This window comes from Polypterus senegalus, chromosome 3 (genome assembly GCF_016835505.1).
Source record: "Polypterus senegalus isolate Bchr_013 chromosome 3, ASM1683550v1, whole genome shotgun sequence".
NCBI classification, from domain to species: domain Eukaryota; kingdom Metazoa; phylum Chordata; class Cladistia; order Polypteriformes; family Polypteridae; genus Polypterus; species Polypterus senegalus.
Genome location: NC_053156.1, coordinates 151,571,416 through 151,590,238, shown reverse-complemented (window position 1 = coordinate 151,590,238; position 18,823 = coordinate 151,571,416). Strand labels below are relative to the sequence as shown.

General features: G+C 39.7%; 1 protein-coding gene across 2 annotated transcripts in view; it reads left to right on the top strand.

Annotated features, from left to right (window-relative positions):
- snx14 (sorting nexin 14) overlaps positions 1-18,823 on the top strand; it is a 217,900-nt gene that overhangs the window by 141,183 nt on the left and 57,894 nt on the right. For both annotated transcript variants that reach the window (XM_039748070.1, XM_039748069.1), the window contains 2 exons: positions 6,346-6,426; positions 9,652-9,752. In XM_039748070.1, coding sequence (XP_039604004.1) covers positions 6,346-6,426; positions 9,652-9,752 — 182 coding nt within the window. The remainder of the gene's footprint in view (positions 1-6,345; positions 6,427-9,651; positions 9,753-18,823) is intronic.

Genomic DNA, 18,823 nt, shown 5'->3' with positions numbered 1-18,823 from the left:
GGAATTGAAGAGTCGCATAGTGTGGGGGAGGAACGATCTCTTTAGTCTGTCAGTGGAACAGGACAGTGACAAAAGTCTGTCACTGAAGTTACTCCTCTGTCTGGAGATGACACTGTTAAGTGGATGCAGTGGATTCTTCATGATTGACAGGAGTTTGCTTAGTGCCCGTCGCTCTGCCACAGATGTTAAACTGTCCAACTTTAATCCTACAATGGAGCCTGCCTTCTTAACAAGTTTGTCCAGGCGTGAGGCATCTTTCATCTTTATGCTGCCACCCCAGCACACCACGCGTAGAAGAGGGCACTCGCCACAACCGTCTGGTAGAACATCTGCAGCATCTTACTGCAGATGTTGAAGGATGCCAACCTTCTCAGAAAGTATATTCTGCTCTGAGCTTTCTTACATAGAGCATCAGTATTGGCAGTCCAGTCCAATTTGTCATCCAGCTGCACTCCCAGATATTTATAGGTATGCACCCTCTGCACACAGTCACCTCTGATAATCACAGGGTCCATGAGGGGCCTGGGCCTCCAAAATCCACCACCAGCTCCTTGGTCTTGCTGGTGTTAAGGTGTAAGTGGTTTGAGTCGCACCATTTAACAAAGTCTTTGATTAACTTTCTGTACTCCTCCTCCTGCCCACTCCTGATGCAGCCCACAATAGCAGTGTCATCAGCGAACTTTTGCGTGGCAGGACTCGAGTCATATTGGAAGTCTGATGTATATAGACTGAACAGGACCGGAGAAAGTACAGTCCCCTCGGCGCCCTGTATTGCTGCACACAATGTCAGACCTGCAGTTCCCAAGGCGCACATATTGAGGTCTGTCTGTAAGATAGTCCACAATCCATGCCACAAGGTGTGAATCTACTCCCATCTCAGTCAGCTTATCCCTAAGGAGCAGAGGTTGGATGGTGTTGAAGGCGCTAGAGAAGTCCAAAAACATAATTCTTACAGCACCACTGCCTCTGTCCAGGTGGGAGAGGGATCGATGAAGCATATAGATGATGGCATCCTCCGCTCCCACCTTCTCCTGGTATGCGAACTGCAGAGGGTCTAGGGCGGGGCGGACCTGTGGCCTCAGGTGGTGAAGCAGCAGCCGCTCCATGGTCTTCATCAGATGTGACGTCAGAGCAACAGGCCGGAAGTCATTCAGCTCACTAGGGCGTGATACCTTTGGGACAGGAGTGATACAAGATGTTTTCCAAAGCCTCGGGACTCTCCCCTGTTCCAGGCTCAGGTTGAAGATGCGCTGTAGAGGACTCCCCAGTTCCAACGCACAGGCCTTCAGCAATCGTGGCGATACACCATCTGGACCCGCTGCTTTGCTGGCACAAAGTCTTTTCAGCTCTCTGCTCACCTGGGCTGCTGTAATTGTGGGTGGGGATGTCTCACCTATGCTGGTATCAGCAGAAGGATGGTTGGAGGATGCAGTACTCGAGGTGAGAGTGGGTTACTGTGATCAAACCTATTAAAGAAGTTGTTCATTTGGTTTGCTCTCTCCACGTCTGTCTCGATTGCACCCGCTTGAGCTGCAGCCAGTGATAATCTTCATCCCATCCCACACTTCCTTCGTACTGTTTTTCTGCAACTTCTGCTCCAGCTTTCTCCTGTACTGCTCTTTCGCCATCCTGAGCTGGACTCGGAGTTCCTTCTGCACGCACTTCAGCTCATGCTTATCACCACCTTTAAAAGCCCTTTTCTTCTGGTTCAAAAGGCCCTTGATGTCACTTGTAATCCATGGCTTGTTGTTAGCATAGCAGCGTACTGTTCTTACTGGAACTACAATGTCCATACAGAAGTTGATGTAATCAGTTGTGCATTCAACAGCCTCTTCAATGTTCTCACTATGTGATCTCAGCAATATATCCCAGTCTGTAGTTCCAAAGCAGTCTCTCAGAGCCTGCTCTGCCTCAGGGGACCACTTCCTGAATGAGCATGTGGTTGTAGGTATCGCCCTCACTCTTGGTTTGTATTGAGGCTGAAGCAGAACCAGGTTATGATCTGCTGCTTTCCCAAGCGCAGGCAGTGGGGTGGCGCTGTATGCGTCTTTAACGTTTGCATATAGTAGGTCAATAGTCCTGTTTCCCGAGTTTTGATCCACATACTGGAAGAAGGCAGGTAATGTTTTATCCAGCGTTACATGGTTAAAGTCTCCAGCGATTAGCACAAGTGCCTCAGGGTGCTGCGTTTGTAACTTAGCAACTGCGGAATGGATGATGTCACACGCTATCTCTGCGTTAAGCGAGGGGATGTAAACAATAACAGCAATCACGTGTCCAAACTCTCTGGGCAAGTAATAGGGGCGCAGACTTACGGCCAACAGTTCGATGTCCCTGCAGCAAGTGGAGATTTTAACGTTTACATGTCCTGAGTTGCACCACTTTGTATTGACATAGAGAGCGAGTCGTCCTCCTTTTTTCTTTCCACAGGTACTTGCGTCTCTGTCCGCTCTAACTGAGCTAAACCCGGGTAGCTCCGTTAGCATCTGGGATGATAGACGTTAGCCATGTTTCACTAAAACACAGCAAGCTGCATTCTCGTAAGGTTCTGACATTTTTCACCAGCACAGCCAGTTCATCGATCTTATTTTGTAGTGAGTTTACATTTCCCAGGATCACAGAAGGCACCGACGGTTTATAACGCCATTTTCTCGATTTAATCTTATTTTTTATCTTTGCCCGCTCGGCTGCCCGATATCGTCTTCTTACCTCGTCAGGTAAATAAGGAACCACACCGGCATAAGCATTTCTTCTCAGTGCTTTAAGCTGACTTCTTGAATAGGCGATTCTCGGAGTGTAACAATCCATGTCAAATATTAAAAATGTGTAAAAAGTGTCCAGGGAGCAATTCCACATAAAAGAAAGTGGTAGAAGTGATCAGTGAGATAGAGAAAAATAGAGATAAAAAGGTAAAAAGATAAAGTCGTATACAGAGCTGCTGGAAAGGCTGCCACTCGGATGCGGCGCCGGAAATGAAAAAAAAAGTGTTTACATCTGACGGTTTATGTGCCCAAAAAAAGTCTGAAAGCATTCTCCAGTCCATGAATGACTCTCCATGCTAGTCACTGCCTGTGTCGATCAAACACAGGAAGCTCTGCAGTCTACTTGTGACTTGTGAGATATTTTCATATCTCTATAAAGCTGAAAAAAGAAAATTAAGCTGGCTGATCAAAAAGCATGACCCAGTTGACCTTACATTATAGGACAACTCTAACAGCAAGAGGTAGTGAATGACTCTTTATGGTTTCTGTAGCCAGCGTGCACAGTAGTGTCTAGAGTATGCTGAGAATGATCTAATAAACAAACATTTTGTCTTTTGAAATCCTGTAGCTGGGTTTGGTTGCTGATATTATAGGATAATTGAGGATGAGAAGAATCTATCATGTTCGCAATTAATGAAATGAAAGCACTGTACATCATTCCTGTTGAAGAAGTACATATGAAAAAGTTCAACTTGTCATATACCATATAGCAACCCGTGGGGCACCTTGCTTAAAATGTCTGTTATTGTGAATAGTTAACTGAGCAGAAAATTAACTGATCAGCAAAAGGTATAAAGTTACAGATAACACATTTCATTTAAGCATTTTATGCAAGATTAGTGTATTGTTTTTGTGTTGTACAATTGTACAGTGAAAAAAATGAAAGCAGTACCATGCAAAAATTTGGGCAAGATATTTGAGGTCTCAGATTACTTGTACCAATGTCTCAGACTTTAATTAGCTCTATATGGCTATGGCTTATTCACAGTCATTGTTAGGAAACCCGAGGGGATGCATATTGCAAATCTGTAAAAACTGTCTGACTCCACAAACTGTGTCCAAACTATCAACAGCCCATGGGCTTCTCTAAGCAGCTGCCTAGCACTATGAAAAATAAAATATGTAATGCTCACAAAGCATGAGAAGGCTACAAGAAGATATCAGAGTGTTTGCAGTCAACTGTTTCCGCAGTTCATAATGTTAAGAAGTGGCAGTTAACTGGGTGGAGCTCAAGTTGGTTTGGAAGACAAAGAAAACTTTCTGAAAGAACTGTTCGCTGGGTTGATAAAAAGGCAAATAAAAACCCATGTTTGACTGCAAAAGGCCTTCAAGAATATTTAGCAGGCACTGGTGTGGTGGTACCCTGTTTTAATGTGCACTGAACAAATATGAACTTGGTGGAGTCAGCAGAAGAAAACCTTTCCTCCGTCCGTTTCAAAATTCAGCGCCTGAAGTTTGCAAAACAAGATCTAAACAAGCCTGATGCATTTTGGAAGCAAGTCCTGTGGACGGATGAAGTCAAAACAGAACTTTTTGGTAACAATGTCCAAAGGTATGTTTGGAGATAAAAGGTTGCGAAATTCCAGGAAAAGAACACTTCTCCAACTATTATACATGTGAATGGATCAATCTTGCTTTGGGCATCTGAAACATGTCATTGGTAGAGGGAAAAATGGATTCATATAAATACCAGCAAATTCTGGAAGCAAACATCGCTACATTTGTAAAAAAAAAAAGTCGAAGTTAAAAAGAGGATTGGTCCTACATCAAGATAACAATCCAAAACATACCTCAAAATCTTCAATGGAATACCTCAAAAGGTTCAACTTGATGACCATGTCAGATACTCAAACTTTTGCTTCATGCTCTTTTAATTTTTTTGGTATTTTGTACCTGTGTAGTAAAAGTGTAATCTTGCTTAAAATTAAAAAAAAAAAAAACTTTATTCGTTTTAGTGATCAGTTTATCTTCTGCTCACTTAACATTTTCTCAACATCATCCCAGAATCAGAATCTGAACTTTTACACAATAACAAATTATTGACCCCATTACCAAACACAGAAGTAAAATATTTTTTTGTGCGTGGTGCAATGATTTTTCTGTAACAAAAAGGGCACAATAATTGCAATCAAGTGCAAGGACATGAAAGATGTTAGCCCCCTAAGCGCTGTCCACAAAGTTAGAACTGTCAGTGTCAGGGGAAATATGGAAGTCATTAGTCCTTACACTGTGGTACCCTGCAATAACACAAGTGGTACATCTATTGTGCGGATCAGACATTGAAATTCAACCCTCGAATGTGCATACAGCAAAAAATATATAAGAAAATTCTGCAAAGAAACATACATCTACTGTTCTGTTTCAAAACATATCACATGAAGAGCATGTACTAAATCTGTATTAGTACAGCAGTGGAACCTAGACATAGCTTCTCTTGTTAAAAAAATGAAACCTTTTTGGCACTTTTTCCTAGGTTACCATAATGTAAGGAGGCTGCATATTGTCAGAATTGATTTCCAGTCACAAGCATAACAAATGCACTATGGCTATGCACAAAATGATGGTGCACATAAAAAATAAAGAGAATTGTGTTACTGGGAAGAGTGGTGGAAAATAACTAAATTAACCTGAAATATAATAACTTCATTAATGTTAAACAGTATGTCAAAATTGTAATTAATGTCTATTCGTGGCACAGCTAGTCAGTTTATAGTTGTGCAGCTATAGAAATTAGTTAAGATACAGAGAGGCAATTTTCTATAACCTTCTTATTAAGCCTTCTTAATAAGCCCATAACACAGAAAAAGGATTTAAAAAACAATCATAAATCATGTGGGGTGTTTTGTCAATGCTGAAACTACTTTTGTGTCATCCACCAAATTAATGTTGGAAATTTTGTCAAATTTGGCAACATAGTGAAAAAGGAAAACCACAACAGGTTGAGTACAAAGCACTTAAAGTGAGGCTGCTAAATCTGTGCTTCAGAGGCATGATAGTATAAATTCTCCTTGTCAGCAAGTCCTGAATCCATTTACACTGGGTGGTTTTCAGTCTACGGGCACTGACCTTTTAGGATGATAATGGCATTGAATGTCAAGCTAAAGCCAATAAACACCAATATTATATAAGCATTATTTTAGTCAAGGTGGACTAGTGATGCACAGTAGGCAAATGTATGTATAAGGCAAACTTCAGTGTAATTGGTATGCTGGTTTTGACACAAACAATGATGAAGTACATCATGATTATAAGAATCAATGTCTCAGGCTATTCAAGTATTTGATTGTAGTTTTCTTTTGAACTGGTACAGTGTTGATTTTCTTAAAGGAGTTGTTGATGAACTGAATATGTCACAAAAGATCTGCCATCCAATAGCATGTGCTTTGCAGATACAGTTGGAAATTCTCCTTGTACCTGCAGCTTTTTGAGCGTTCCATTTTCGTCAACTTTCTCCTCACTTCATCTTCATATATGGACAGTGTGAAACCTTCGGAGAACTAAGCACTTTGAGCAAAAGTAAATTGCTATATAAAAAAAATGTTTTACTCTTATTATTATTCATTTTTTTTTTATTGTTTATTAGGCCATGAAACTGAACACTGCTCTGTATACAGAAGATACCTTGAGTTCTATGTTCTGGAGTCCAAACTGACTGAATTTCATGGTAAATATGAACCCAGTAGCACTTTCTTGTTTCTAATCGTCAATTATCACACCTTTTTAAAGTGTTTAAAGTTTCCTTTAAGTTTGTTCTGAACCACATGTTATAAGTTCCTTTCTGATTTACTAATTATGTGTCTCACTGAGTAACAGAGTTTACCTTAAAGCATGTATCTCATGTTGAGAGTTTTCCTTCATTTATTTTAATCCAGACCCATTTCTGAGAAATGTGTTGCCAAAACTAGTTTATGCAGTGTTGCCAAACCCTTGGAAGAATTATCTTCCTTTCTTTCTTTCTACATCCCCACCAAGAAAAAAACTTAAAAACTCCCAAACCCAAATACATGTGTCCCAAACCCAAATACATGTTTTTTTTGATGCAAAACAAATAACATATTCAAAAGGAAACTGTGCAGTTTTGCTTATCATTAAATATTGTGATGTTATATTTGACGTAATCTACAACTGGGCAGTGGAGGCATTATGCACTTGGCCATATGTGCACTTCTTTTTACTATGTTCACAATTTGTGACAAATAAAAATCTTAGAAACTGTTTATGCTATATTGTTTTTATCAAAGCATAGCCTTGCATTTTTGGAAAAGCCATTACAGTTGTCCATCTGCATATCATCATTAAGTTCACAATACCAATCAACTTTCAGTATTAAGCGCTATTTGAAGTTAAAACAAACAGACAGAAAATAAAAAAAGAAAAAAGTACATCTGATCAACCAGTGGCACTATAGCTTCGACCTATTGTCTTGCAGAATTTCTCGGGAAAAGCCAGGTAACAGAATTAACCAATGCATAAATAACCTTACTTTAGTTTATTTATGTTTTAGTATTGTTAACTCAGTAGCTCTTTTTTATTGTTTGTCCGAGTTGTGTTATTATATTATTAAAATACCTTTTCTGCCTTGATGCACATGGTGTTCTGTTATCTTCTCGGACATATAAAAAAAATGTTTTCTGTCAAAGCAGATACCTAAAAAACTTCTCCATCATAAAATAACAAATTAAAATTTCCAAGAATTGTAACATCTGAAATATGACTCTGTGGCCAACTGGCCATGAACTGTTGCTAAATTTTATGTCTGACAATGGTAGGTCAGATTAGATTCTTAGTAAACACAGGAAACACTAATGGGCAGTAACACCTATTGGAAAATACATTTAAAATATTATTTTTGCTAATATTGCTAAGAAGAAGTTTTATTTGCAACTAGTTGAAAATGTATGTATCTTGTTAGTGGTTTTGAAAGAAGAACAGAACAGTACAGGAACAGAGGTAATATGAGAATTTTAATTTTAGAGTCTTTTTTGTGTGTACTGGCAAAGGTAAAATCAAAATAGCTTTTTGTGTCTATTGAAGCATTCTTAATTTGAGTTTAAAAAGAAATATGTGAAATTGGAGGACATAGCTTAGTTTCTGCTTGTATTTGTTTTTGATGTTTTAGAATAGTAACTATTTTATTTTTCCACCTTTTCCCACGTTTCATCTTTTTTCGTATTTTTATTTCAGGTGTTTCTTGGATGTTTCCTGTTTATTTAAATGTGTACACTTAACTGAGATATGAATATGTAGTGTAAGAGGTTTTGCCTTTGCTCTTATATTGGGCATTTGCTTTTAGAATCTGTAACCCAAATCAACTAAAATTAAAGGACTGTCATAACAGAAGAGCAACAGTGTGGGTGCTAAAAGAAAAGGAACATTCAGCACAATGAAGTAGAAATGAAGTACAGCAAGATCAGCAATTTTTAAAAGAGACCACTAGTGTTTCCAGCAGTCAGTAAAATGCAGATCAGCTAAGAAAAGAAAATACAATTTACAATAACAAAAAATTAAAAAACTGAAAAATTGTGTTAGTTATAATATAGTGTGATAAAAGGCGATATATTGCGCCCGGCACAGACTGACCCAGAGGCACGTGTAAAAGCACACAGACTTTATTTTTTCTTCAGCTGGAGGACACGTCTTCCCTCTACTCCCTCCAGCCACAACACAGTCTTAAATGCACTAAAGGTAACACAAAACACTTCCCTTCTGGCACTACCACTCCTCCCAGGGAACCTCGACTTCTTCCTCTCGATTCTGGTTCCTGAGTGGTGGATGCTGGCCCTTTTTATAACCCACCCAGAAGTGCTCCAGGTGCTTGATCAGCTGGTACTAATTGCACTTCCAGGCGGGGCTGTAGAGGTGTCCAGGTTGGCTCCGGCATCCATGCAGCTCCCCCCGCCCGTCCCCCCAGCGGCCACCCCAGATCCCCACAGGGTTGAGGAGAACTCCAACTCCCATGAAACCTTGCGGGAAACTGAGGCACCATCATGAACCAGGGAGGCTGCCACCAAGCGTCCCGGGGGAGGTACTGAGGAGCCCATGGCTTCTCCCCCAGAACATAAGTAGAAGGGGCGTCCCAGCCAGGCATGGGACCCGGCTGCCCATCACAATAGAAAAACACTTAAGCATATTTAACTTATATTGGTGGCTGTCACCACAGTGTAGCACAAAAAATACTTTGCAAAGGATTTCAATATCTAAATTGTAAAAGCCACTTTGCAAGATCTACAGAGGGCGGAAACATATTATATTGGATACCTGAGGCAAAGGCAACCTTTACATAAAATGATGGCAAGGTGCAAGTTTGGGGAAAAGCACACTTGTACAAGATTTTAAATATACTACTGCAAGTTTATTTATTAAGTTCATGTATGCCTGTATCTGCAAGTGGCAGAGTCACTTTCTTAAAGATGTACTATAAGTAATGTTTCAAGCAGCAGAATGAGTTTAGACCAAAACACAAAACCAGTCCATCAGTTAAATAGCACATTAAAATCATATTCTGATAAAGTTGCATATATTTAAATAAATAAATACATGTAAGTAAAATATGCCATTCTGCTTTTTGTTTCACAGTCATCATTGTCATCAAAAATAGCAGTTTTAAGTTCACTGCCCCAGTACTGTGTAGGAATGGGCTATTGGGCAACAACCTGTGAACTTTGAAGAACAAAGCCTTTATGTTTTGGGTATACATGTTAAGATGTATAAAAATGAAGTTGCAGTTTCAATTAAGGTCAAATATAAACTTAAAAGTTTTAAAATGTAAAAATATTTTAAGAATAGAAATAAGCAAGTTAAATGAATACCAAATTGTGTTTAAATTTACATAGACTAATGCACAGTTTGCTTTTGGAGTGTTTTTTTCTAAATTTCTGTCCCTTTTCAGGCTCATTTCCAGATGCTCAATTACCCTCAAAAAGAATTATAGGACCCAAAAACTATGAATTTTTAATGTCTAAAAGAGAAGAGTTTCAGGAATACCTGCAGGTATGAGCATGTTTGCAGTTGTATCAGTGCTGTTTTCTGTCATTGCTTCATACAGTTCATGCATTAACTTGAGGACAAGATTATGATGAGGTAGGAAAAATAAGAAAATGAAAAACACAAACATAGGCCCAAAATAAGTGTCAATAAATGCAAAATAAATGTGCATATGGTATATACAAATGTAGTTTATTTTGAAATAATGTGTGTGTGTAGTTAAAAATTATTATTGGACTCTTTGTACTGTTATGATTGCCCCAACCAAACTCCAAATTCTATATTATTTAATAGTAGTTGTCTTTCTTTAATTTGCAGCTGAAAATAATACCAAACGTTTCTTATGCACAACTCACTGATTTACAATATTATTAGATTCACATAAATCTCCCACCCCAGAGTACAGTTTGTCCTTGACATCATCTAAGAAAGTCTGAACAGAGTCCAGTGGAAATAAACACTTATTGAACATTGCTTTTAACAATTGTCTTACTCTTATCCTAATGTGGTAAAAGACAGTGAAGCACTGCATTATATGACTTGAAATATGTAACTTAACATACTTAAGCCCATTTAATCGGGGACATGTGGGCCACATTGTCTTGGCAACATGAGGTACAAGGCATAGACTGGCGCTTACTTATACACAAGATTATACTGAGCCATTTTTAATAATCAGTTATCCTAACACTCATGTCACACAGGCATGAGGTGAACATCCTTAATTGACAAAGATAACATCTTTATGTAGGACTTGAATCCAGGATGTTAGATCTGTGTGGCAGTAGCACTAACCACTATGCCGCCATACAGAGGAGAGGCCAGCAAGGCTGCTAGAAAGAGCATGTCTGTGTGTAATTTCATCTCTTCCTCACTACAGTAGAAATAATAAACATAATATAGTATAAAATAATAAACAACACAAATTCCTTGTAGTGAAGCTGGATACATTTTAACTTCTGAGTTGGAGGCATTGGGTTCACAGGCAACCTCTTAGCATGATGAGATGTTGTCCCACTTTTGTCAGCCAACCATTGAAATATATAGTGAATGTGAAATAGGCAAGTATTTTTTTTATATGACAAATCTCCGTAGTAACGAAAAGCGTTTCCATTGGAGGTTAAATTTGTGACATAGGCTCATAGAAAATAAACTTGGTAAAATACTTTATTTTTGTAACATAATTAATGCCCTTTAAGTTGTCTCTACATTCATTTCCGTCATATCATTGTGAATAAATATAAATTATTGTATGATTTTAAGGTATTATAGACAGTTTACTGCTCACTCCCATTAAATCCCTAGTAGCAAATTTGGTTTTGTGGTGTCAGGTAATAGTCTAAGCATCTTTCTTATATAATATGCTACTGTGGCTCTCCGTTTGTTTGTCCAGGATATTTAAATCACTTGTAGCTCGCAAACCGTTTGAACTATTGACCTGAAATTTGGTACACATTTACTACGTGACGTCTACTATCCACTTTTGGTGATGATTGACCTCCAAGGTTATCCCTCTTTTTATTTTTATTTTATTGTAAAATCAACTCTCGGCAGTGGCCAGCAGGGCAGCCGTACGACACATGCGTACGGGCACCCTTCTTATCCCTACCATCTTTGTTGTCACTTCCCCTACCTCTTCATCTCTTAAATCATTCTTAATTCTTCAATCTGCCTCAAGTGCCAGCTTAAGTGAAAACTTAAGGTAAACCTACTAAGTAATTGCAACACAAACACTGACTTAGTCAGTTTTAACACGAAAAGATGCAGATGAAAGAAGAGAAAAAGCAGACCACTAGGGTGGAGAAAAGAAGAGCTGCTCAGGAAGCAGCAAGCGCATCAACCTCTGAGCAAATAAATGCTAAATGTACAGAGAAAGAGTATGAAAACTAGGAATGCTCAAATCAAGTGTATTCACTGCACGTTATTGTGCAGTGTGTCATTACTGGTATATATTCTACATAGGAGAAACTACATGGCCAGTTCCTGGAGTCGCGTTTCACTTATTATAATTTATTATGACAGTTATTCATCAGGTAATGCAAGATAGTAAAATAAGGGAAAGTATGCTATGTGCTGTATACAGTTTCTTCTGTTGTTTTTTCTGCAAATACATACGTACACACACACACATACACGCGCATATATATATTAACTGGCCTCGCATTAACCGGCTGATGGATTAACCGGCCTGTTAAAATAAAATAAAAAAGAAAATAAATTAATCCTGAGTTCTTCTTTATATTATATGTATGCACTTCCTTATTTCCTGGAAGGTGAGAGGTATTTTAAAACCAGCAAACAACAAAACAGAGTTCAAATTAAATAAAGTGCAGTGTATCTAAAGTCTTCTTTAAATAAATAATCAATTAAAATGAGTGAATTAGTGGAGGTTAAAATTCATTAGTAAAACAGCCTTTTAAAAACAACACAAATGAGGTTAAAACAATGACAGGAGGCAGTCTCTTAAAATCCAAAGCACGGTGCCTTCTTCTTTCTACCTGGCGGCTCCCATTGGGCTTCGCAACAGGGGAGTCACCCTACCTGCAGGTACAGCTGCCTTCCACACTGGCCCGGTAGCCCTCCAATCCCTAGCTATGTTGGGCTCCATCCGGACCGAGACTTGGGTTCTTTCCCCAGTGGCCAGGGTGCTCACGCTGGGGCTAAATCAGCCCAAAACCTCCACGACTGCCACTGCCTTTCGATGGCCAGTCGTCTTCAATACCGGTCACTCCAGCTCCGTGATCGCTCAGCTGGAGCGACTGCCCCACTGAGTGTTGGCCAAACACTCCTCTGCAGGGATTCACCACCCAGCTGCCTGCCTTTGCTCCATCGAATCTGTTCTCTCTCGCTCGCTGTCCTGCACCGGCTTTCCTCTACCTGCTTCCTTCTTCATTAACCTCCCGTTCTTTCCTGTTCTCCCTCTAGCCGCCTCGCGCTTCTATTTATCACGGGGATGTGGATCAAATGTGGTAATTAGCAGTTCTCAGGAACAGTTACTGATGCAGATGACTCCTCACCTGTGCACTTAAGCTAAGATTGCCCGCATCACGAATTCCCCGGGAACCAATCAGCCACACATTCCACGCCCCCTCGCTATGCCGCCAAGTGCGGCGATTATTTATTTAAAAATTGGCCTTTTTGACTTGAGCTGTGGACCTGCTACACCAGTGGTCCCCAACCTTTTTGACACCAAGGACCGCTTTACTAGAAGCAAATTTTTCCAGGGACCCGATGGGGGAAGGATTTTTAGGGGTGGGTTCGTAGGGCAGTTTTATGCACAATTTATGTTACATTTCTATTATTATTAAGTTATAATATCGTAATAGAAATTATACAGCTTACCATAATGCAGAATCAGTGGAAGCCCTGAACTTGTTTTCCTGCAATCTGAAGATCCCATCTCGGGACAATGGAAGACAGTGACACGCGCAGTGTGTTACTTATGTTCAGTCTACTCCGTAATCTTGTTTTGGTTGCTGACACTGCAGAAAATGCTGCCTCACAAAGATAGGATGTTGGAAATGGAAGCAGCTTTAATAGTTTCTTTCGTGTTAATTTTAATCTCCTCCTGCCTACAAGTTATGCTGATGAGAATTTTTCTCAGCATTTCCTTGCAATAATACACTTTCAGGGTGCGAATGATGCCCAGACCCAATGGCTGAAGCACTGCTGTGCAATTGGGCGGGAGGAATTCATCGTGAACATTATCTGAATGTGGAAGTACGTTGTGGGCAGCACAGTTATCAATCAGAAGCCGAATAATCCTCTTCTTCTTCTTCATATTGTGAGGTTTCTAAACTATTTTGGGATCTCCCCCACCCAACGGGAACGTCACACTGAAGTGCATCCCGAAGTGCGATTGCAGCATCTGTGTAAGATTGTTTGTTCATTGCCGGGGCAGGGAAACCGCAGGCTCACAGCATGTTGTCCCGTTGACAGAGGTCCCAAGAGAGTTTAAAAACCACACATTTTCTTAAATGAGTGCCGTATTAATAGGAATGTTTCTTGAAGGAGCATCACTGAACCACATAAAAACGGCTTTTTCGCCATCTTCAAATGCAGCAGTTTGCATACATTTTCAATCCGAGATTTTTCTTCTTTTTTGCATATAGCAAAGACATATGCATTGCATTTGTCATTCCAACAGATTGCACATCACAAACATTAACACTGTTATCGTTTTTTCGTGTCTGCTATTTCAATAGAAGGGTGACAATGAGTTAAATTCTGATGGATGTTTTTCAAATGTTGACGAGCAATACGCAAAAGGTATCACTGAAAACCACAGAAAGCAAAAACAGCAAAAAAACAGTATGAGGAAAGTTCAAAGAAAGAACATTTTTTACAATGTTTCTGTTTGGGGGTTGTTGTGCAAATGTGCACAACTGAGCTGCGACCACAGAACTAACTGCTCTGTGGATGACTCATTCAAGCATTTCAAGGTCACTTCGTTGTAATGAAAGTATCTGCTGCTGAATGTACTTCGTAGTAACGAGATTTCTATAGACTCATGTTATATGGGGAAACTGTCAGAAACATAAAAATACTTCGTTGTAATACTCGCTCACCTCGGTCTCTCTCCCCTCTCTGCGCCGCTGCAAAGCCCCGCCCACCTAAGGTTCTGAAAAGTGTCCTCAGTGAAGGGGGCAGCCTTTTTGCTATAACCCTTCACTGGGTGAGTCACGAGGCCCATGACCGGGGGTTGGGGACCACTGCGCTACACCATACTGTCCAGTCATTGTGCGAGAAAAAAACCCATGTGCGAAATCGTGGATGAAGCCTTGTGGATATGGTTTCTTAAGGAACGTCGAAGAGGTACAGTACATACCTTAGAAACATTTTTCTACATAACAATAGTTATGGGCGGCACGGTGGCGCAGTGGTAGCGCTGCTGCCTCGCAGTTAGGAGACCCGGGTTCGCTTCCGGGTCCTCCCTGCGTGGAGTTTGCATGTTCTCCCCGTGTCTGCGTGGCTTTCCTCCGGGCACTCCGGTTTCCTCCCACAGTCCAAAGACATGCTGGTTAGGTGGATTGGCGGTTCTAAATTGGCCCTAGTGTGTGCTTGGTGTGTGGGTGTGTTTGTGTCTGTCCTGCGGTGGGTTGGCACCCTGCCCAGGATTGGTTCCTGCCTTGTGCCCTGTGTTGGCAGGGATTGGCTCCAGCAGACCCCCGTGACCCTGTATTCGGATTCAGCGGGTTAGAAAATGGATGGACAATAGTTATGCATCGGATTAACCAGCCAAAACGGCAACCGGCCATGGGTCCGGTTAAGAGGGATTGTACAGTATGTGTACGTATATATATATATATATATATATATATATATATATATATATATATAATATTGTGTCAGGGGCCGCTATCACTTCCTCAGACAACTCTCCAGACACAAGTTAAAAGTCCAATAATCGACTTTATTAATACAGCACAGTGCACAAAGCACCCTCCTATCCACAATACTCAGAAGTTCTCCAATAATCACTACAATAAACTCTCCACCACTCCCAGACGCGTTGCCACACTTCCACCCATCTCAGCTTAATGTCTGGGGATTTCCCACAATCCTTTATAGTCCCTCACCCGGAAGTGTTCCCCTTCCTTCAGTCCATGATTCCTTATCACTTCAGGGTCAGATAAAAGTCTTTTTTTTCACCCCGGAAGTACGTCATCTCTCCTGTCGCTGTTACTAAGAGGCACATCCGGGTTATAGGGCACAAACGACTCTCTGGGCCTCCCTGCAGCGTCCTCTATTGGCCCCTGTGGTATCCAGCAGGGCTGTAAAGGAAAACACCATTGTCCATGACTCCCTACTGGTATCCGCGGCACCTCCATGCTGCAGGGAAAGCTCCATCTGGCACCCTGGGGGTATTGGCTGGGATGAAATGCCGGCCATGGACCCATATATATATATATATATATATATATATATATATATATATATATTGATATAGATAGATATAGATAGATATATATATAGATAGATAGATAGATACTTTATTAATCCCATAGGGAAATTCACAAATATATATATAGATATAGATAGATAGATATAGATAGATATATATATATATATATATATATATATATATATATATATATATATATATATATATATATACACACACACACATATACATATACATACATACACAGCGCCCTCCACAATTATTGGCACCCCGGTTAAGATATGTTCTTAGGATTATAATAAATTCTTTTTTTCCCAAAAAATATAGGCTCACAACACAAAAAAGAGAACAATCCAACCTTTAATTGAAGTACATTTATTCATTGATAAATAATTCCCACATTAAGAAATATGTTTTTTTACATGAAATCATGTGTGCCACAATTATTGGCACCCCTGCTGTTAATATTTCATACAATCCCCAAGACAGGACTTAATCTTCTCCTATAACATTTCACAAGGTTGGAGAATACAGAGACATGGATTTTTGACCATTCCTCTTTGCACAATTTTTCTAGATCATCCAGAGTCCTGGGTCCTGTCCTCTTCAGCTCACCCCACAGGGTTTCAATGGGGTTGAGGTCTGGAGACTGAGATAGCCATGTAAGGAGCTTGATTTTGTGTCTGCTGAACCATTTTTGTGTAGATTCCAGTAGATCATTATCGTGCTGGAAAACCCAATGATGACCCATCTTCAGCTTTCTGGCAGAGGCCTCCAGATTTTGATTTAAAATGTCCTGGTATTCAAGGAGATCATGATGCCATGCACCCTAACAAGGTTCCCAGGGCCTTTGGAACAGAAACAGCCATACAGCACCACATATCTTCCACCATACTTTACAGTGGGCATGAGGTGCTTTTCCGCATACTCATTCTTGGATTCACGCCAGACCCACTTAGTATGTTTGTTGCCAAAAAGCTCAATTTTAGTCTCATCTGACCAAAGCACAGTCCCAGTTAAAACCCGTGTACATTTGTGATTGTAGGTGAGAAAAGGCTTTTTCCTTGCATGTCTCCCAAACAGCTTGTTGGCATGGAGATAGCATCTTATGGTTGTCATGTAGACTTTGTGACCCCCAAGATACCACTCTTTGGTGCAGTTCTCTAACTGAGCTTTCGAGAATTTTTTACTTTTCTTACCATCCTCCTCACTGTGCATGGTGGCAAGATATACATGGGTCCTCGTCCAGCCTTGTTTGTCACTGTTCCTGTAGTTTTACAGTACTTTATTATTCCTCTGACTATTGATGCAGGTGGGTTTAGGCGAGTAGCTATTTTCTTGTACCAATTACCTGACTTTTGAAGGTCAACACACATTTGCCTTACTTGAATGGCATGTTCTCTTGACTTTCCCATGTTGAAGAGTGGCTAAGAGCAATAGCACTCTGTCACGTCATATTTATATCCCAGGGACAAAGGAAGTAATTAATTACTAATTAAAGTTCCAATTTACTCTGATCAACTTTAAAAACTAAACTAGAAATTTAAAAAAATGCTTAAATTAAATTTATTTTATAGAAATTGTTAGGGGTGCCAATAATTATGGCACACATTATTTCATGTAAAAAAATTTATTTCTTAATGTGGGATTTTTTTCCCAATGTATAAATGTACTGTACTTTAATTAAAGTTTGGATTTTTCTCTTTTTTGTGTTGTGAGCCTATATTTTTTGGGAAATAAAAGAATTTATTAGAAGCTTAAGAACACATCTTAACCAGGGGTGCCAATAATTGTGGAGGGCACATACATACATACAGTGGGTACGGAAAGTATTCAGACCCCCTTCAACTTTTAACTCTTTGTTATATTGCAGCCATTTGCTAAAATCATTTAAATAAATTTTTTTCCTCATTAATGTACACACAGCACCCCATATTCACTACTGAAATCGTCACCTGTCAATCTAAGATGTTTAAGAGGCATTGGCGGTTGTCGAAAGGTGTAAAATATTTGGCCATTTCGGTACACTTGAAAGCGACAACCGAACAATTCAGCGGCAGCCATCAACTCACATGCAGATGGATAGGTGAAGGGCTTAAGCATTTCACTCTTATAGTGCTCCTGTGTAGTATAATTATCTTGTGTACCATCATCAGTTCACACCCTGAACCTGTCCCAGTCATTCAATACATAAGACACAAAGTTCCTCCAGATATAAAGAGTGAGCCTGATATGGCCGTACAATATGTAACAAAGAGAATGTAAAAGGTAGGTGCCATCTCTGGGCATGGAAACCACTCTGTAAGTGACAGTTCTTTGATCGATGATGATCACCTCAATAGACATGTTAATGGGGGTACGGTTGGAATGATAAAGGAAATGGGTACCTGAACAATGTAAAGTAAGTCTATACCTACACAATAACTATAATCGTAATAAATAAACAATAAAACACAGGAGAAGCCGTGGATTAAATAAAAAGGCTGTAGTTATCAGCAGGGAGACATGAATCCCATGGCGAAGCAAGGAAGGGAATGTAGAGACTGGAGCAACAGACGGCCTTATATAGGCAGGCAACCAACAACATGGGAGGCATTGGGATGGGGGACCCAACGCCGCCTCACACGGTGACTGAGTTGCAAGCTATGAACGTATACATGTACGTAAGTAGGATTCAGTTAGCGTTGAGAACACGCGTACCAAATATATAATATATATATAAACTCCTGTAGCCACAATAAATGCCTTTATTGTATAGACAAACCGGGGTGAACAAATTCCTTTCTACTGCAGCCACAGCCGTGACACACACAAAAAACATCAATAATAACTCATACACTTGCAATATTATTTTTATTTATTTATTTTTTTGTTTTTTTTTATTATTAATTTTATTACAATCCATACAAAGCAATCAAGTTTTACAAAAGAAAAATTGAGTTAAGAACAGATCGATCCCCACCCTGAGAGAGAGAGCAAGCCAAAAACGTTAAATTTAAGGCTTGTAAACATACCTAAATTAAAAAATTCTCTGTGCTTTATGAACTTATTTTAAAATATTACTGATTAGATCCTGCCATGTTTTGAAAAAGTCTGTACAGATCCTCTAACTGAGTATTTGATTTTTCCAATTTCAAATAATATAACACATCAGTTTCCCACTGACTTAAAG